This window comes from Pezoporus occidentalis, unplaced genomic scaffold (genome assembly GCF_034315485.1).
Source record: "Pezoporus occidentalis ecotype Australia unplaced genomic scaffold, CSIRO_AGI_Poc_V1 ctg36, whole genome shotgun sequence".
In the NCBI taxonomy this organism is placed as follows: Eukaryota; Metazoa; Chordata; class Aves; order Psittaciformes; family Psittacidae; genus Pezoporus; species Pezoporus occidentalis.
This window is the reverse complement of record NW_026915591.1, coordinates 2,852,059-2,869,720: the sequence shown is the minus strand read 5'-3', so window position 1 is coordinate 2,869,720 and position 17,662 is coordinate 2,852,059. Positions and strand designations below refer to the sequence as shown.

At 45.7% G+C, this 17,662-nt stretch overlaps 2 protein-coding genes across 4 annotated transcripts in view; one reads left to right on the top strand and one right to left on the bottom strand.

Moving 5' to 3' along the window:
- Window positions 1–244: 244 nt before the first annotated feature.
- On the bottom strand, window positions 245–11,983 carry SIX4 (SIX homeobox 4). Its single transcript, XM_062630762.1, has 3 exons — window positions 10,773–11,983; window positions 8,617–9,305; window positions 245–6,100 (listed from the first exon to the last, which is right to left on the bottom strand). Exons 1-3 carry the CDS (start codon window positions 11,912–11,914, stop codon window positions 5,310–5,312), a joined length of 2,622 nt encoding a protein of 873 aa, XP_062486746.1. The 5' UTR covers window positions 11,915–11,983; the 3' UTR covers window positions 245–5,309.
- A 492-nt stretch (window positions 11,984–12,475) lies between these two features.
- MNAT1 (MNAT1 component of CDK activating kinase) overlaps window positions 12,476–17,662 on the top strand; it is a 124,959-nt gene continuing 119,772 nt past the window's right edge. For 2 of the 3 annotated variants that reach the window (XR_009967038.1, XM_062630770.1), the window contains exon 1: window positions 12,476–12,631. Coding sequence is in view for 2 of the 3 variants with exons in the window: in XM_062630770.1 (XP_062486754.1) it covers window positions 12,477–12,631 (155 nt within the window). In the remaining variant the exon portion in view is untranslated. The remainder of the gene's footprint in view (window positions 12,632–17,662) is intronic. The other variant, XM_062630769.1, reaches the window with a different exon arrangement.

Here is a 17,662-nt window from a genome sequence, read left to right as displayed (position 1 = left end):
ATATAAGATTCTTGTTTTTTAATTTAGTATTTTAGAAGCAAAGTTAGGCTTTGCCAAAAGCCACTCAACAGAAAATCTCATTCCAGCTTAAGTAGGCTTTTGACCAACTTCCTGGTGAGCAGATATTTCTAGTGGCCTTCACATTCACGATGAGTTGTTAACAACCACCTCTACCTCAGACTGATTTTCTAATACCCAATTCAAAACCCCCACATTGTAGGCAAACAGAAATATTTACACAAGGTGTGTATAAATATAAAGTTTATTCAGTATAGTGTTTAGAAAAATAAGTTCACATCATCTCAGAATACAAATAAAACACTTAATTGTCCAGGCACAAACCCCTATTACAGTACAACAAACATACATACTTTAGATCTCTTTGGTTGGGTAATTAAGCACAGATATGTTTGATGACACACTCTGGGGTGGCATCACCTAAAAGCAGTAAAGTCTTCTGATTATTCCCTCCTCTAATGCGTACATTCCGCTTAAATTTTGTATTTGTTGTAAGGCACAATAAACCCATATCACAAAAATAACTGGTTAGTTCTGGACAAACAGTACATGCAGCAGAAGAACAAACATCCTCTGAATGTGAATCCTGAAAGTCAGAAGATTCACCCTTCCTTGAGTTCAGAAATTTAAGAAGCTACTTTTAAACTATATGAAACATACAAGTAAGGTATAAAATATCCTTCAAGACAATAACTGCTAGGAGATACAGGAAGACTTAGGTCTCCTTGCTTGCAAAATGCCATTACCTTTGCTTCTAGAGTTATAAAATTACTATTCTTTATGAGATGCTTCTCGATCACAAGCACTCATGCCCTGAAGTCCTGCACACATATTTCATATGAAAATGGAGGGATGCACCTTGCTGATTGTTCATCTGCCCTTGCTAAGATGCACAGGCACTGGTTCCTGTGCACACTGGCCAAATTCTGCCCTGCTTTATTTAACTTAAAACAGTTATTGAGGTGAATTTGCAGGATCTGAAGTTAAGAATTTGTCCATTATTGTCATTAATCTGGGACTGACACTAATAACAATAAAGATGGTTCCAGCCTTATTTTTGGGTGAAGTAGCTTTCTGAATGCATCTTCCTGAATCCACAGGTAGAGTAAAGCAGTAAATGAAAGAGGTATATTGCTTTGATAGACCACGATCATTCAGTTATAACCGAGTGTCAGCTCTGTGCACTGGTTCATACTGCCACCATATACTGGGTCAAATCAATCCCTGATCCAACCCCAGTGAAATGAACGGACCATATTCTCAGCTGGTGTGAAAGAACATTAAAGTCAAAGGAACTGTGCTAGTATAGCGAGCTGAGCACTTAGCCAATAGCTGTCTGTGATTTATGTGGCTGAAATGTCCTTTTAGGTAAGACCACAGGAATAACGCTGCAAATAGTCCAGAAAGAGCGCCTAATTTATTTCTGGCTCCCTGCAAAACTCTGGGTGAAACAAAGGCAGCTTTAATTAGTAGTAAAGAGCAAAGGGTTTTCTAACACCATGTTTTGTAGCATTTGCTTAAACTTTCAGCATTTTTTTCAAAGCTGAATCTGGGACCAGAGAAGTAGTAGAAATTGGCAATGTTTCCTGTAAGATTTCCAGTGGACTTACAAATTGCAAACATATATAAAGCTGAAATGATTCTTTATTCTCGTTTGTAACAGAGAGGGAGGGAGTTAAGGGAAGAGAAGGAACACATATGCCAGATAGACATACCTTCCATTTAAACAACAGAATGTGTTAATAAGGACTGTCTGCGGAGCTTGGACACTCACTGCCATTTATGTGTGTGGGTGATGAGCATCCATACCCCCTAAACACCACGTAAAATCCTCAGTTTGGGGATCAGTGGAGCAATGCCTTATTTACAGCAGCCAAAGATCCAGCCCCAGATGCTTTTAGAGGCTTTGTGTACTGTCTATTTGGAGCAGTTAGCCTGCTTGCTTGAGGGCCACATAATAAAAACTGACCCTTATTTTACAGTAGGAGTAAAACTACTATTTAAATATCTATTTTAAAAACACTGTACCGTGCAATGAGTCTTTATAGTGTGCATATGTACCTGCAGAAAACATGAGGTTATAACTACCTTAATCTGGAGGGAATGACACTTATTTTCATTGGGAGAAAGAAAAAGTAAAACTTAATAATAAGTTACTTGGTATCTGGAAGACTAGAATAGAATAATCTTACTTTGCCTCAAACCACAGCTTTTATGTACATCCTCCACTCCCACTGAAGAGTGGGAAGTCTCCTATTAGAAGTACCAAACACTCCAAAATGTGCATCACTGTAACAACATACACAGTTTTCAAGTCAACTGTGCTGCAAAGCCATGGAATTCAGAGACTCAGTAACACAACAAATGCAAAGGAGGAAAAAAAAAAAATAAAAGTAACAGGTACTGGCAGAACACCACAGTCGTTTCAGTTATGTGACCAGATCACATTAACAACTGATTGCTCTGAAATACTCTCTAGCTTGCCTCCAAATATAGTCTGAGCTTCACAGACCAAACATTAAGCCAGAAACAAGCCCTTCAGAGCCATGCATATGCTCTCCATTAACATGACAATGATACATGGTCCTTCCAATTTTCCAAACAGTTGTACAAATTCACGCAAAGCAGCTACTGTTATTGTCATCATCATCACCTTAGTTTTATGTGTGCAGAAGAGGTGGGAAGCAGATTGCTCATGCTGGAACCCAGCAAACAGATAAACAAGCAGAGCAGAGAGGAGAACTCTGGCCTATCTGGGTCCCTGCTCACGTGGAGATCCCCTGAATGTCAAGGGAAGTAGTGCCAGGGGAAAATACAGCTCCACGTTCTGCTTGTGATAATCTCCACTTTAAAGCACTTGCCTTAAACACTCTTTTTGCTTGGGAGCAGGTGGGGACAGCCAACTGCTAATGGGCTGTTTCTGTTTGCAGAGCATCAGTGACTCAGTACAGCTGCACAGTGCACCCCTTGAACACTTGCTATTCCCTTTCCCTGTACTTTTCCCTGCAGCCCTTGGTTCTGGCTTGCAGCATGGACTCCAGTGCTTACCAACAGAGCTCAGACTCAAGGTTCCACAGAATACCTTGCACGCTGCATTCAATATAGTGCAAAACAATAGTGAGGATACCTATGCCATGCTCATGGTGCACAGAAAAAAAACATTCCTCGAAGGCTTTCCACAGAACCAGTTAACAACCAAGACAGAAACAGACTGGGATGTGCTACCTATTCTTTTTCCTTGCAGTTTTTTTTTTTTGTCCTTTACAGTGATCTTGTTTTGTCCTGAGCCTGATTCAGAACCCACAGAAGCTTATGAAAACATTTTCCATTGCCTTCCAAAAACTTCAGGCCCCTGACAAAGATGAATACATGCTTTAGTTACCGTATATATTCACATTAGAATAAAAATTAATAAAACAAACCCACAAAGATTAACAGCATGTCATTTTCATACATCTGCATTCTTATTATTATTTTAAAGCTTAAGGATTGCTTTTCCATGCTACAAAAACTCCTCTGGAGGAAAGGTAAGATCTGTTCGACCTGCCCACAGCCTGCCTGCTTCTGTGTCCCCAGCGAAGCACAAAGATGTGAAAGGAGAGGAGACCCATCACCAGCCAAGCTGAGACCACGGCTGCTCCCACGAGCCCTTTGAGCAGCTGCAGTTCCCACCATCAACCCCCACGCTGCTTCTTCTGGAAGATTACATGAATGCTCACTTGAGTGCACTCCTGGATGGAGGCCTCCTTGCCTGAAGAGCAGCTGAAGCCCTCCCACATGGGCTTTTTTGGCCAATGGGTCCATGTAGACATGGGGTTCCCTTCCCTGGCCTACCCATCCAATGTTTCCTGCTCAGCTGCCTGAGGCTGGAGCCAAAACCTCTCCCTTGGCAGGATGGCTCTGCCCACGGTGCCTCTCTGGACTCCTCCTGCCCTGTTGACGTGGTGCAGAAGGACCTATCTTTGGCTCTCTGCACTGCTAGCAAATGTCACCCACGATGACTGAAAGACTTAAAACTCTTCTTACTCATGCAAGCAGGGGCACTGAAGTCAGCGGGTCTACTTGCAGAAGTAAGGCATCATGATTTGGCCCTGAGGACGGATATTTGCAAGTCAGTGTTTTTATTCCTCCTGCCACTGTGCTTTAGTAACAAAGATAAGGCCACTAGGAAGAAAGGCACATGGAATTCTGTAAAAAATACACAAAAAAGTTCAACTAATTTGCAAATGACTAACAAAACAAACAAAAAACCCCTGAACACAAAGACAGAGGGGATAGAGACAGGGGCCTCCTGGGTTTGTGAGACTGGGAGTTCATTTTCTAGTGTCAGTGTGATTAACATTTTACTTTTACAGTCTATTGCTTGAAAAACTACAAAAAGTAAAACCTTGTCAGAAATAACTATGCTTACTTCCTGCTCAAACAATAAAAATAAATTAAACAGCCAGAAAACATTTACCTTTTCAATGCATTGTGTCTAAATTGAAAGGGAACATAAACCATAAATAAAATCCACTGTACTAATTTTAAAAAAAGTCTCCTTTATAAGAACTGAAACAATATTTACATTCATACTGGAAAGAAGGCTTCTGAGTTGCATAATTAGAGTTTCAAATGCTGTTTTTTCTGGTGCACTGACGAAACTCTAGCTGTAGCACTTACAAACCTGTAAATGTTTGATGCAAGATTTTTGGTTTGAACGCAAGTCTGCTAGGAAAAAGCAAACACACCAGTAACAATATTATTGATGATTTTGTTTCACTTCTTAACCTCAAACAACATAAATGCCGGTAAGGTATCGTCTTAGAGTTCCTTAGAAATTTCTCAATGCCCATGAACTAGAAGTAAACAGCAAAAATGACTGCATTATTTCTACCTTTTTGGAGCGAGATTTGTGTTTTCTATCTAATGTCAGGAGTGTATACTTACTGTTGAGAGTATGTTGTACTATGGAGAGTTTAGTTAAATTATCACGGTAGTATCTTGTAGTCAAACCTGTACCCATTCATTCAGTACTTTCTCTGGCATTTTCTTTCTCCATTAATCTGCTTAAAAGAGAACACTGCATGCAAACCAAGTGCAGCAACCTAATTCCATCACTGGAGATTCCTCTGTACATTGATGCAGATCACTTAAGTGTTCCTCTGTTTTCTTTAAATGAAAAAAACCCAACCACCAAACAACAACAACAACAACAAAAAAAAAAAACAACAAAAAAGAACCCCACCTGGTGTTCGTTAGGGCCTCAACAGGAGACTTATCCATTAAAGACAGAAAGCAGGGGAAAAATGTTACAAGTCTTGCATATCTTCATCCATCTGAACTGTCTGCAGTTTGGCAAGTTCTTTTTTGTCCGTTTCCAGTTCTTCACAAACTGTGTCAACGATGTTACTCATAACATATTTGGATTTTGAATCCAGCATCATTAAATTGCCAGTTGACTTACTCTCAGCATTAGGTAAGAAATTCTCTTTGACATCAGGTACGGCTTGCAGAACTAACCTGTGCTCTCTGACAAAATCTTGATGTGCAGAGGGGTGGCTGACACGGTCTCCACTTGTAGAAACTATTTCTCCAATCGTGGGCTGTGCTGTAGAAATGGACAACAAATCTTGACTGGTAATGAGGGAACAGTTCTGAAGGGTTGCATAGTTAGTGTTGCTGATAGATATCACTGTAGAGGTATTGGTCACGGGTGATGACATGGACTGGCTCTCCGAGATACCAGAGTTCAGTTCTGCAGCATTTAAAAGAGTAGGTGGTGTGAGGGAAAAATTATGTGAAGGTGTTACATTCACTAATGAGGAGGCCAGGGACTGGAGTCCCCCGCTGGATATATTTTCAGAAGACATGTTTACATTTAGTTGCGTGCTCTGACTGACTGGCATCAACTGAGAAAACACAAGGCTTCTTTCCAGTCCTTCTTGCTTGACAGAGCCTACTGCCTGGCCTGAATTGGGAACTGTATAAACGACTGCGCTTGGAGTGAGGGGACTGAAGAAAACTTTTCCTTGCTGCACTGTTGAAGATTCAGTCGTAAAAGTTCCCCCATCAGATGTGCTGGGACTTACTGAAACATTACCTAGAAGAAGGGAAGCAAAAGAAAGGAAAACACAGATTATAGTTTGCAGACAGTTGTGAAGACATTTTGTTAAGACATTCTGGTCTTTTTTTATGCTTGCAGGACATACATACGCTATTATACCATGCAGCACAGAATCGTGTTTTTTGTAAAAGGTGAGAGAAAATCTGGTACAAATAAATAAAAACTGTTAATAGAAACTGATTCTAGAAAGAAATTAAAAAAAAAAAAAAGAGAAAGGGTTCTGGTATATTAGCTATCTTTCAGGCTCTCATTAAGGGGCAAACAGTCCTCAGCCATGTGACTAAAATGAACGTGCTTTGGCCTTCACTAGTTGCCACCACTCAATTTCTATCTAAAAATAGAAGCATGAAAGGCTATTAAAGATAGTTCAGTGACAGACTACAGCTTGTGTGTGGGAACTTGAGGCACATCATGTGAAATCCACTATTGCTGGGCAGAACCTACCTGAGCCAACCTGTAGGGAAAACAACAAAACCCAGTGACTTCTATCCAGCTAACGAGGCAGTCCATCAAGCACTTGGAGGTATTGCCTTTCATCTCACTTTACCACTTATTTCTAAAAGCCTAACCCTACCACATCCATCACACTGTGTAAAAATCACAGAGCAACTGCCTACCCTTTTTGAAAGCCACAGCACTGCCTGTGTGATGCTCTAGCTAGCCAAAGCAAGAAGAGGTGGCCAGAGATGACCCGAAGTTGGTTTTACTGGACATGCCACCTAAGTTGCCATTATAATAATTCCAAAAAATAAGATACACTGGCTCTTGGCACTGGGTCGCAGTTCAAACATCTCCCCCTCACAAAAGCAGTTTAATCATAATTTTAAGAAGCTACAGTTGAAGACACCTGAAGTTTTTAGAACAGTACTGAAGATAAATTTCTTCCCTGGGAAATATTTTAGCTCCCTATTAATTTATGGTAATCAATGATGACATTTTGGAAGATATGACTTGTGTAAACCAGAGTAGAAGTGAGGCAATTTGAAGTTATCTGGTGATACCATTTATTGTACACTTAAAATACCCTGCAGCACGCTGCAGTTGGACTAAAAGCCAGCTATCTGTCCATCTCATATTAAGAAAACCAAAAAGAAATCAAAGCAGCAAATATGGGTCTTGACTCTTCTCTGCACTAGACTAGATGCATGGTGGATCATTCTCCAGTGGGTATTGGTTATTTTTAACAGTGGGGAAAATATTCAGAGAGGCTCTTACTATGAATCTTATAACTTTCAAACACAATAGCTCCCCAGTATTTAAGGGGCAGAACTTACTTTCTCACCTTTGCTGGCTGTCAGTTTATGCCTTGGAGCATGTGGATTAAATGGGTTTTCAGACTAAATGTCTTCTTTTTTCCATCTTGGTTAACTATGTACCAGTAACTTCCAGTGACCATGTGTGTCACATTGTAGGATCTAATAATTGTGCATCCATTTAAAATGTGTTTGTATACCTTTAGTGTTCCTTCCCATATCACAGCAAGAATCACTGGCTCTCTATACACATTTAATTCAAATAAGCTAATGTGAGCACAGTTTCATTTTCATTACAGTACTCACAGCTCCTGAAAGTAGAGAGATTCATAGAAGTTTAATCATTTTCATAACCAAAGATATTGTGGCTAATGAGTAATAAAGCTGTTTGGTTGTGCTTTATAACCTGCTTCAAAACAAGGATCCGAGAACAAGGCTTGTGCTCCCTGGGATTCTTCCTGGCTGGCTACAAGTTTCAGTCTATGATATGTTAAGACAAACTCTAAAGCAAACTTGGGGAGGAGCCTGCACACTTGGCACATGAACCTGCGATGACTTATTTCCCTTGGACTGAATGCAGTTCTATCCAAATACCCTCACATTTCGTATCTAAGAGCTATTGCTTATTTCTATTGTTTCCCTGCAGTTTAATCTTTCTTAATTAGAGGACAGAAAATGTACCAACATAACTGTTTGGTCATATTGTGTCTACAGTCATTGAAAATTTGCTTTTATGAAATACTTTGGTTAAAAGAAAAAACAAAAAAACACAACAAAAACAAAACAACAAACCAAACCAAAAAGCCAAAACAACCACCAGAAGAACAATGATGGTAACAATTTCCAGCTGCTGCAATTTTCATTCTTGTGAGCCTTCTCATTAAAAGAAATCAGTGGCAAATGGGAAATATTTTGAATTACTGAAATGTGTAAAATTTACAGATATTTGTGAAGACCAGTATCACAGACTTCTGAGAACAGCACGAGATGAAAGGGGTGTAAATTACCAGATCTCCTTCTCTGCTCTTCCAAGAGGAGCTCAGCCTCATGTCACAGTCTGCTCTGAGCATAACCCACTATAAAGGAAGCCAAAAGGTATCTTTTGATGTACTGTGTGTAGCCATGGTTGAGATTCAATCCTAGTACCTTGGAGGAAGTGTACCACAGCTTCTAAAATGCTAAGTGTGCCTGATTCCAACTTGTTCTCATACCTTTTACTGTAAGAGACAAAACTTTTACCTTGTGAAGCTGCCACAGAAACAGGAGGCAGCTGCAGAGAAGAAAAACCAATGCTTCCGTTCAGCAGCTGGCCATTTGTTCCTGAATTGGGGATCTGGACAATGCCATACTGGTTTATTTGGACAGGAGCAGTAAAAGTAACAACAGAGCCTCCATCTTCTGAAGCAGCAGTTTGTACGCTTTCCCTTTTCACCTCTGAGCTTGGTATCAATCCTGGGAATGAGACTGGGATGTTGCTGGGGCTGAAGGTGGCTGCTGTGGCATTGGGGACTGAAGCTTGAAGGAGTTTGAAGTCCTTAACATCCTCTGATGAAGATGACAGTATATCAGTAATGGATACCCCGTTGCTCACGACACTTGATGTGGTTTTTGGCGAATTTAAGGTAACAGTCTGTGAAGCCCCCACGCTGAGTCCGTTGAGAATGACACCATTGGGTCCCTGAAGAAAAGAGCTACCATTGAGAAAGACAGGAGAGGTACTGGCAGGCACGAGGTTTCCATTCAACAAGACACCAGATGAGCTCAAGGCTATTTTAGTGTTTCCAAGCTGCTGCATGTAGACGGGCTCCATGTGGCCAGGAAGGCTGAGGCTGGTAACGCCATCAGATGAGCTGGAGAGTGGATGGGGAGATAAATCCTCCTGCCCCTTACTGGATTCATCTTCTGTGCTAGGGTTGCCATCTGACTCACTATGGGAAAAGATGGAGAGATGACATTGCATTACCACGGCGTGCCAGCAAGCTCTGCAGCAAGGAGGACTCCTTGCTTTGATACAGTTTGTGAGAGTTTTCCCAAAGAGGTTTTTTTTTGTTTTGTTTTGCCTTTGCAAGGCACTTTCAAATGAGTTTCAAGTCAAGGGGAAGGTTTCTTAGGAAAGGGCAAACCAAACTTTCGCTTAAGAGAAACTTTACAGCCTGGGTTAAATCTAACCCTAAATCTCTCCCTCCCTCCCTCCCCCCATCCGATCCGGGCAACCGAAGGGGGCTGCCTCGGGCCTCCCTCCACCGGCCCCGCGTGCCCACACGTGTGAGAAGGGCCGCAGCCATTTGGTAAATCCCCGGGAGGTGAGAGAAAGCAGGCCGGGAAGCGCCGCCCGACCCCCAGACCCCGCCACCCCAGACCGGCCGCCTCGAGCTGAGCAGGGGGCTGGTGGGCGGCCTTTACGCCGTGCCCCGCGGGCCGCCCCGGCCCCGCCAAGCCCCTCCGCCCGGAGCTGCGCCGGGTTGATGTTTTCTGACTGGCCCTCCCTCCACTGCATTTTTCGGTCGCTCCCTCCCCCTCGGGGCTCGGCCTTTGAAGTGTCCCGCGGAGAGGGGGCCGCGGCGGCACAATCGCGCCCTTGGTTGAGAAATGCCTTGGGGCCCTGCGCCGCTTTTCCCCCTCCTTTCCTCCCTTCTCCCTTCCTCCCCCCTCCCTTCCCGTCCCTACCCCGGGAGGAAGGAGGGGGGCGGGAGCGGGGAGGTCACCTCCACCTGCCTGCCTCCCGGCGCCGAGCCCCCGCCGCGGCCCCTCCGGCAGCGGGGAGGGACACACGGGGGGGAGCGCGGATCCCTGGGCGCGGGCGGAGCGGGGCCGGGTAGGGGAGGCTCTCCCGCCCCACGAGGAGCGAACGGCTGCGGGGCTGGAGAGAGAGGCCTGCGGCGAGCCGAGCTCGGCAGAGCCACAGCTGAGGCCCGGCGCGCCCGGCCCCGCTCCCCCGCTGAAACCCGAGCCCGGCCCGCTCCCGAGTCAGGTTTCAAAACAGAGCGAGCGGCGGGACCCCGCGCGTCCTGCGCCCGCGTCAATGATTAACTCTGTCAGGCGCGACAATTAAATAAAAACAAGGAGTGGGGGGACACAAACACTCCCCCCTTCAGTCCCTTCCCCGGAGCCAGAGCGCGCCGCCGGTGTCCGCGGGCTCCCGGGCCGGGGGGAAGGAATGAGCAGCGGGGCCATGAAGAGGGCGGCGGGGCCGGGAAGTTTCCCCGCGCTGTCTCGGCGCGGCTCGCGTGCCTGCGTGCCCGGGCCGGGTGGGTGTGTGGGAGCGAGGGAGCGGGGAGGAGGAAGGAGGGGAGGACGAGGCGCACTGAAGGTAAGCGCCATGTTTGCAAGGGAAGAAAGAGCCGGGAGAGGGAAGGCAGGCGGGAGAGGGGGCGGGGAGGAAAGTTTGCCCTCACCTTTTGGACTGGGTCTCGGAAGGGTTGCGGTCCCGCTGCCTGCGGTTCTTGAACCAGTTGCTGACCTGGGTGAGGGACAGCCCAGTGATCTTGGCCAGGTTGCGCTTCTCGGCCGGCGAGGGGTACCGGTTCTGCTTGTAGAGCTCCTTCAGCGCGTTGCGGGACTTCTCCTTGAAGCAGTAGACGGTCTCCTCGCCGTCCCAAATCGTCCTAGGCAGAGGGTATTTCCTCCGCAGCCTGTACTTGTCCACCGCCCCCAGGGGTCTGCCCCGGGCTCGCTCCGCCTCGGTGTAGCGAGCCTTGTACCAGAGCTCCTGAAGGAGCGGGTGGTTGGAGGAGTCGAAGTTGTGGCTCTCCAGGATGCTGTAGAGCTCGGCGTAGATGCCCTGGTGGAAAGCCACCAGCGCCCGGGCTTTCATTAGGCTCTCGTTGCCACGTAGCAGATCGCTCGGGGGCAAAGACCATAAGAACCTGGCCAGGCGGTCCAGGTTCCCACCTTGCTGCAGTGCTTCACAGACGCAGGCGACGTGGTCCGGGGAGAAAGCCAGGGGGGTCTGCGAGGAGGAGGAAGAAGAAGAAGAAGAAGAGGGAGAGGAGGCAGCGTGGTGATTCCTGGCCAGGAGTTCCGTATGGAGCAGTACCTGGTCTGCGGTTCCCTCCTCCGCGGCGGCGGCTGAGCCCGTGTGCTCCATAGGGAACGGGGCCGCGGCGGGAGGGGGCGGCGGCGGCGGTGCCGAGTTGAGGGCTCCAGCCGCGGCCCCATCGGGGGACACCTTGCTGGCTTCAGAGAGGATTTCCATCACATTTTCCTGCTTGATCTCCACCGCGCTCGTGATCTCGTCCGTGGGGGAGGCAGAAGACATACTTCGGTTTGGTTTTTTTTCTTTCTCTTTTTTTTTTTTTCTTCCCCCCGTCCCCTTCTCCCCCCTTCCTATCTCTCTGTAAAGTCCACTCCTCCTCCTGCTCTCGGCCGGCTCTAGCCGATCAGGTTTCCTCCCGGCCACGCAGTAACCATTAAAGATAGCTGCTATAGCAAAGTAGTATAAACAGGCTCCTCTCCGCAGCTCCCCCCAACGTGACTCCCAGCCCCGCTGCAATACTATATGGCACCGCAGCCTGCTGGCCCGGCCGCGCCCGCCCATTGGCTGCGCCGCGCCGGGGGGGCGGGGGTTCTCGCGTCTCCAGGGCAACCGTCAATCAAACGGCCCCGCTCCGCTCCTCTGCCCCCTCCCCACCTCCACCTGGAGAGCGGAGTCCCGCTGCAGGGACGCCCCGCGGGCGAAGGGAGGCGGGCGGTGGCCATAGGTCCCCTCACCTGAGCCGCCCAGCCTCGTGTGTGGAGAGTCCAAACTCGCAGGGGCAAGGCGGTGGTTACCCGGGGTGAGGGACGGCACCTCGGCCTCCTGTTGATTATTCATTATGGGGGAGGGCCCCCCCCCCGGTTACAGCCGGAGCTCTCGGGACAGAACAGACCGCTCCTCCTCCCCAACGCCAGGCAGGTGCTGCCCGGTGCAGCTCGTACCTGCTTGGCCCAGCCACCCCGGGCCGCCGGCTGGCTCTGCCTGGCGGTGGTCGTGGCCGGGAGGGGTGCGGAGCGGGGCGGGGCGGGCCGAGCACCACGGCAGGCGGAACGAGCGGGGCGGCGGGCTGTGCCGGCGGGCCCCTTTGGCAGAGGCACGGCGCGGCGGAAGGCGGAAGGCCCGGATGGAGGCAGCGGGAGGGGAGCCGGGGGGGAGGCAGAGGGAGGTGGCTGCAGCCATGGCCATGGATATGGATGACCTGGGCTGCCCGCGGTGCAAGACCACCAAGTACCGCAACCCCTCCTTGAAGCTAATGGTGAACGTCTGCGGACACACGCTGTGAGTGGGGCCGCCGTCCAGTCCTGGGGGGACCGGAGGGAAACGGCCGTGGTGAGGGAAGAGGGGAAAGGCTTCCCGGCCTGGGCACGGGGGTGGTGCCGGGCGGCGGGACCTGGGGGAGCGGCCACTCCCCGGGCCGGTCTGGGGGTGGCGGTGACCCCAGCCCAACGGGGCGATTGTGCGGCGGCCCGGGCCCCCGGTTGCTTCTCCATGGGGGAGCGCCGTGGCCAGCGGCTGGTCTTCGGGCCGGGGGCCGGATCGCGATGTGGGTGGGTCTAAAGCGTTGTTTTCGGCTGCATCTCTAGTGAAATGCCAGGGAGGAGGGCAACACATACTACTCGGCTCCTGTCCCGAAGGCGTGTGGGGTTCGGCCTATGAAATGGGAAACGTAGAGAAAAATATTTTTCTCATCAACGTAAAAATTTCTTGTTTGTATCTAATACAGTGTTTGGGTAATTAAGGAGGAAGAAAAAATAAGGTTTTTGTTTGTTCGTTTTTCTGGCATGTGAATTCTCCTGATGAGTTATGCTTTGTCTGAAGGTTTGATGCTGGTTTAAATGTTTGGAAAATCCCCCTGTAAACCTGTGCTGATGGTGCTGTTTACTCATTCGGTTTGTTTTTGTTTTTGTTTTTTGTTTTTTTTTTTTTCAATGAGAGTCATAACTTTCATTTCTCTTTCCCCCAAAATGAACACTTAGATAATTCCCACCACAGGCTGTAGCTGATGTAAGTCACAAATAGTTTGAACTCTCACTTTCACATCTGGACATTTTTCTTAGTTGGTGTGGAAGTTTTAAAGGATCTACTCTTGTTTCTAGATACGTGCAGTAGAAGACTCCTACTGCAGTAGCTGTTTATATTTTTAAACTGCACATGAATTACACACAAAAGATGCACCCTGAAAACTTTATTGAAGTTGACATAAGTGTTGCAAGTGAACTGGATTGCAGCAAAGGATTTATGCAGTTTTCTTAGAAAAAAGCATTAGTTTTCATTTGGTCATGTTCTCTACAGCCACACAAGCGCTTCTGCTTCCATGAGTGAAGATGTGTGGGAGAGTCCGGATGGTTTCTTGGTAGTGGTGGTGTAGGAGAGGGCAGCGTCAGGAGAGCTCCTTTGGTGACAGTGATGCTGGCTGCATGGAAGAGCAGCTTCAGCTGGAGTTCAGAAGCTTTTAGACAAGGCTGTGCAGCTTTAAAATGATGCCTTTATCTTGTATTCCAGTGAAGATCAAAGGGGTAGTGGTCTTGATGATCTTCTGCTTTCAAGCTCCTCTAGAGCCACTTCCAGCAGAGGACAGCATGTGTTAGTTTGCTCTCCTGCTTTGGTTCTAAGTGTTTGTTTGTTTTTTTTTTTTTTCATAGCTGAGCTTTACTTGAGAAAATTAGTCATGTTTTGTGCTGTACTGGGTCCAACTGCTGACACAATATTTGGGGTTGATATCTTTGTCTTGGTTTCCTTGTGTCTTCTCAGCTGCACGAAGACTGTCTCTTCTTGCCCCAGCTCTTGTTGTTTTAACTCCTGTGTTTGGCAAGTGTTTTATCCAACACCAAATTGAGTCTGGATCTATGTAGCCCTGGGTTGAGGCAGCTAGTGTCTCTGCAGGGTGCTTGCTGGGAAACAGCTACCAGATTGACAGGCCCACCCAGATTGACCTTACCTGGACACAGCAAGGTCTTCTTAGTCCCTCCTTTACCTTCCCAGCAAAGGGTGTCTGTGCAGCTGAGCATCACTGCTTTATGGCAGACGTGTATGGGTAAAGCTGAAGTCACTGTGTAAGTAGGATCACTGAATTTCTTTGGTTTTGTTGTGAATTCCATCTTGATGCAGTTCTAGTGGGTCACTTTTACTCTGTAATATCCTTGCAATACCTCCTTTAAGGTTGTGTTTTTATTATTGCTTCCGTATGATTTTACAGGCCCTTCATGCTGGAAGTAATTTATTTGTAGTGGTCAGTAAATTCTCGTAATAAATAATCTGGAAGGTGGAAGCTCAGATGAGGCACCTGTGAATGAAGTATGAGGGGAAAAGTGGAGGTAATTGACATTTGTTCTTTCATAAATTCACTGTGTTTCAGGTGTAAGGAAGGAATATTTAACTAGTTCTCAAAACAAAAGAGCTAACATAAGTTTCTGATGGAGATTTACCCTTCCTAGGCAACCTATTTGAGTAATTTGCTGTTCTTGCCATTAAAAATCCTAATTTCTAATCTAAATTTATTTTCCTAATTTAAGCATTTAGGAATTCTAACGTGTTTTATACACCTTGTAAACTCTTTATTACATGTTTTCTGCAGGAATGTGTCACATGTTTTGGGGGCTTTCTCTTTGGTGTTTTCAACACTTAAGAAATCCTGTTCTTTCAGTCTCTTGAGTGATTTTTATTTCTTTCTTTTTTTTTACATTTGTGGGCTGTTCTCATTGGTTTTCTTGAGTTTTTTCCACTTGGTTTGCGTTTTTCTGGAGCACTGGAACTGGACAGAGTGCTCTGAATCATGAGTACAAGAGGCAGAATCAAAATTATTTAATATGCTTTTCATATGATATCTGCATTTCATACGTCTCAATAGGACAATGAGTCTTTAAGGATTTTTTGATTTTTTTTTTTTCCTGTGTGATATGCGACTTATGTTTAGCATAAACACCGGATTCTTTAGCACTTTGCTGCTCAGTATATTTCTGGGCAGAACAGTGTTTATGTTTGTCTTCACTGTGCTGTTACACGGCTGATTATTCTTACTGTTCTGCTCTGTCAAGCTACATACTGCTTCAGGTGACTTTTGCACTTGCTTCAAATCACTTTGGATTCTAAGTCCTTCCATCCAAGCGGTTGTAACTGTTCCAGATTATTCTCTGCTAACTGAAGAAAAAGACTTATCTGTGCTGATATTTTCCAATGGATAATTTGTGGACAAGATGTTTTCCGAGAGATTTTTGAAGTTATTGCTTGTGGCTATAAGAAATCAAACTGAGGAAGAGCAAAATACGGAGTTGCTTGCAGTAAATGGCCTCCCCTTTCCCCGCACCCCTCCCCCAAGTTACTTTTTATAATAGTGGGGAATTCTAAAAGGTTATAGCCATGTGGATGGCCGTGCTACCTATTTTCTCTCTTGACTGAAAAAAGAGCTAAGTTTTCTCAAGGTTTGGGTTTCTACTCATCTCTCAGTACTTCAGTATGTACTGTATTCGTTTAGATTACATGACTATCAATTTAAGACTGTCAAGAGTCCAGTTAAACCAAAACTATATTGCCTCTAGTTGCCCTTTTGCTACTTACATGGTTACTGCATCATTGGAAGAAATTATATTCTTTTGATATGATTTATGTGTGGGATCTTATCTGCTTCGTTATCTGAAATATGCAGGAGATAAGTTGTTTGTCTGGTTATTTGTTTCAGCATCTTCCCAGGGACTGATGGTATCCCTGACTGGTCTGTGTTTCACTGTGTATTTGGTTCCTTTCTTCTGTGCAGGTGCTTTTGCCCTTCTTCACGCTGTTGGAACTTAATGCAGAGAGGAGAAATGATCTTTGATAACTGCCTTAGTCAGTTTTCAAAGGGTAAATATTATGTCTATCAGATTTGAAAAACTTGAAGTACTCTCTCTTTACTGTAACACCTGAATATAGTCCATCAGTTTATGGAAGCTTCTTGTCTGCAGAAGCATATTGCCTTTATCATGCTTTCTGTTTAAAGCTTGCTGATAAACATGTATGGGAAATTTCAGAGCCTTGACTTTGTTGTCTTGGGAGTTCTTGCTCCTTTTGCTGTCATGTGAGTTACATTAGCCAGTTAATCCGTTTTAGTGAATGAAGATCAATGCAGAAAATGCCACAAGTGCTTTGGCATCATCTATTTAGGGATTTTCCTTCCCACTGAACAGTGAGTTAATGCACTCCTACTTTAACTGCTCTTTCACTGCAGATGTTGTGAAGGAATATTTTCATGTTACCTTTGATATTGCCTGCCAGTAGTTTCATTACTGGTGCTTTGACCTTTCTTATTTTGTGAACTGTGCTGTATGCTTAGTAAAGGGACTTTCAGTGATTTGATTTGCACTTGTGCAAAATCTCTTGAATTTCAAAATCATTAAGGAGCCTATACTTAGCTATGATGATTTGTCAGTAAGCTTCACATCTTTCGCTGGGGTTTCAGATAGCTTGTGGTTTACCGTTAATTTTCTTTATTTTGTGGTTCTCTGTTTTGCCCATCTGAGGAATTGTGAGAGTTACCTTTTTATGCCTTTTGTCAGCCAAGTTGTTTCCACTTTCATGTTCTTAGCCAGTTCCCCTTTGGTTAGAATTAAACTAGAAGAGCCTTCCTTTTATTGTGTTTTTTTTTCTCTTATTTTTTTTTCTTTTTCTTTCCTTCTCATCTCCTACATAAACAAAGTTAATTTCAAAGCATTTGAGAACTTGTTGGGCAACGTATGTCCTGTTTGTTCCTTCTTTTTTGCCGGGTGTCTGCAGTGAAGGTTCCTCTTGCTACAAAGTCCTATGCTTTGGAGGTTTGGAAGTTAATTCTTCTTTTCTTCTGCACTTTAATTGAAGTCTCTCTCATCTGGGGTATGTCCTGTGTGTTACAGAGAGCCTGTGCTGGCCTCATCTTGCTGTGACCTCAGTCCTGCCAACACATTCATTCTGGAGCTCAGCACCACATATGCAGATAGCACTTCTCCTACCTTGTCCTTTGCGTATCTTCCTGTGTCAGTGTGCTTGACCCTAGGTTAGAAGAGCTCGCAGTGGCTTTCTCCTAATGCTGCATGTTTGCCATGTTCAGTTCCTCTGTGGTCAATGGGGCTCTGGAATGTGTTCATGTCCGCTTGTGGAGGAGCAGGGGTCAGTGCACTGATAAGCACAGCAGTGCTGCAGTGAAGATAAGCGGTAGGCAGATAAGTGTGAGGGGATGAAATTGGATGTTGGGTCTCAGTTGTAAACATCCTTCAGGTTGGGCTTCCATTGCAGTGTGTTCTGAGAGAACCATGCCAAGCCTTACAATTACGGGATTTTTTTTTTTTTTTTTAATTCTTTTTT

What these genes read in the sequence shown, in the direction of transcription:
- SIX4 (XM_062630762.1), bottom strand. Translation starts at nt 11,914, where the DNA reads ATGGGCGGGCGCGGCCGGGCCAGCAGGCTGCGGTGCCATATAGTATTG. An exon ending in TCCGAGACCCAGTCCAAAAG is followed by an intron (nt 9,306 to 10,772) that starts GTGAGGGCAAAC and finishes CTTTTCCCATAG; the next exon opens with TGAGTCAGATGGCAACCCTA. An exon ending in TTCTGTGGCAGCTTCACAAG is followed by an intron (nt 6,101 to 8,616) that starts GTAAAAGTTTTG and finishes CCCTTCTTCTAG; the next exon opens with GTAATGTTTCAGTAAGTCCC.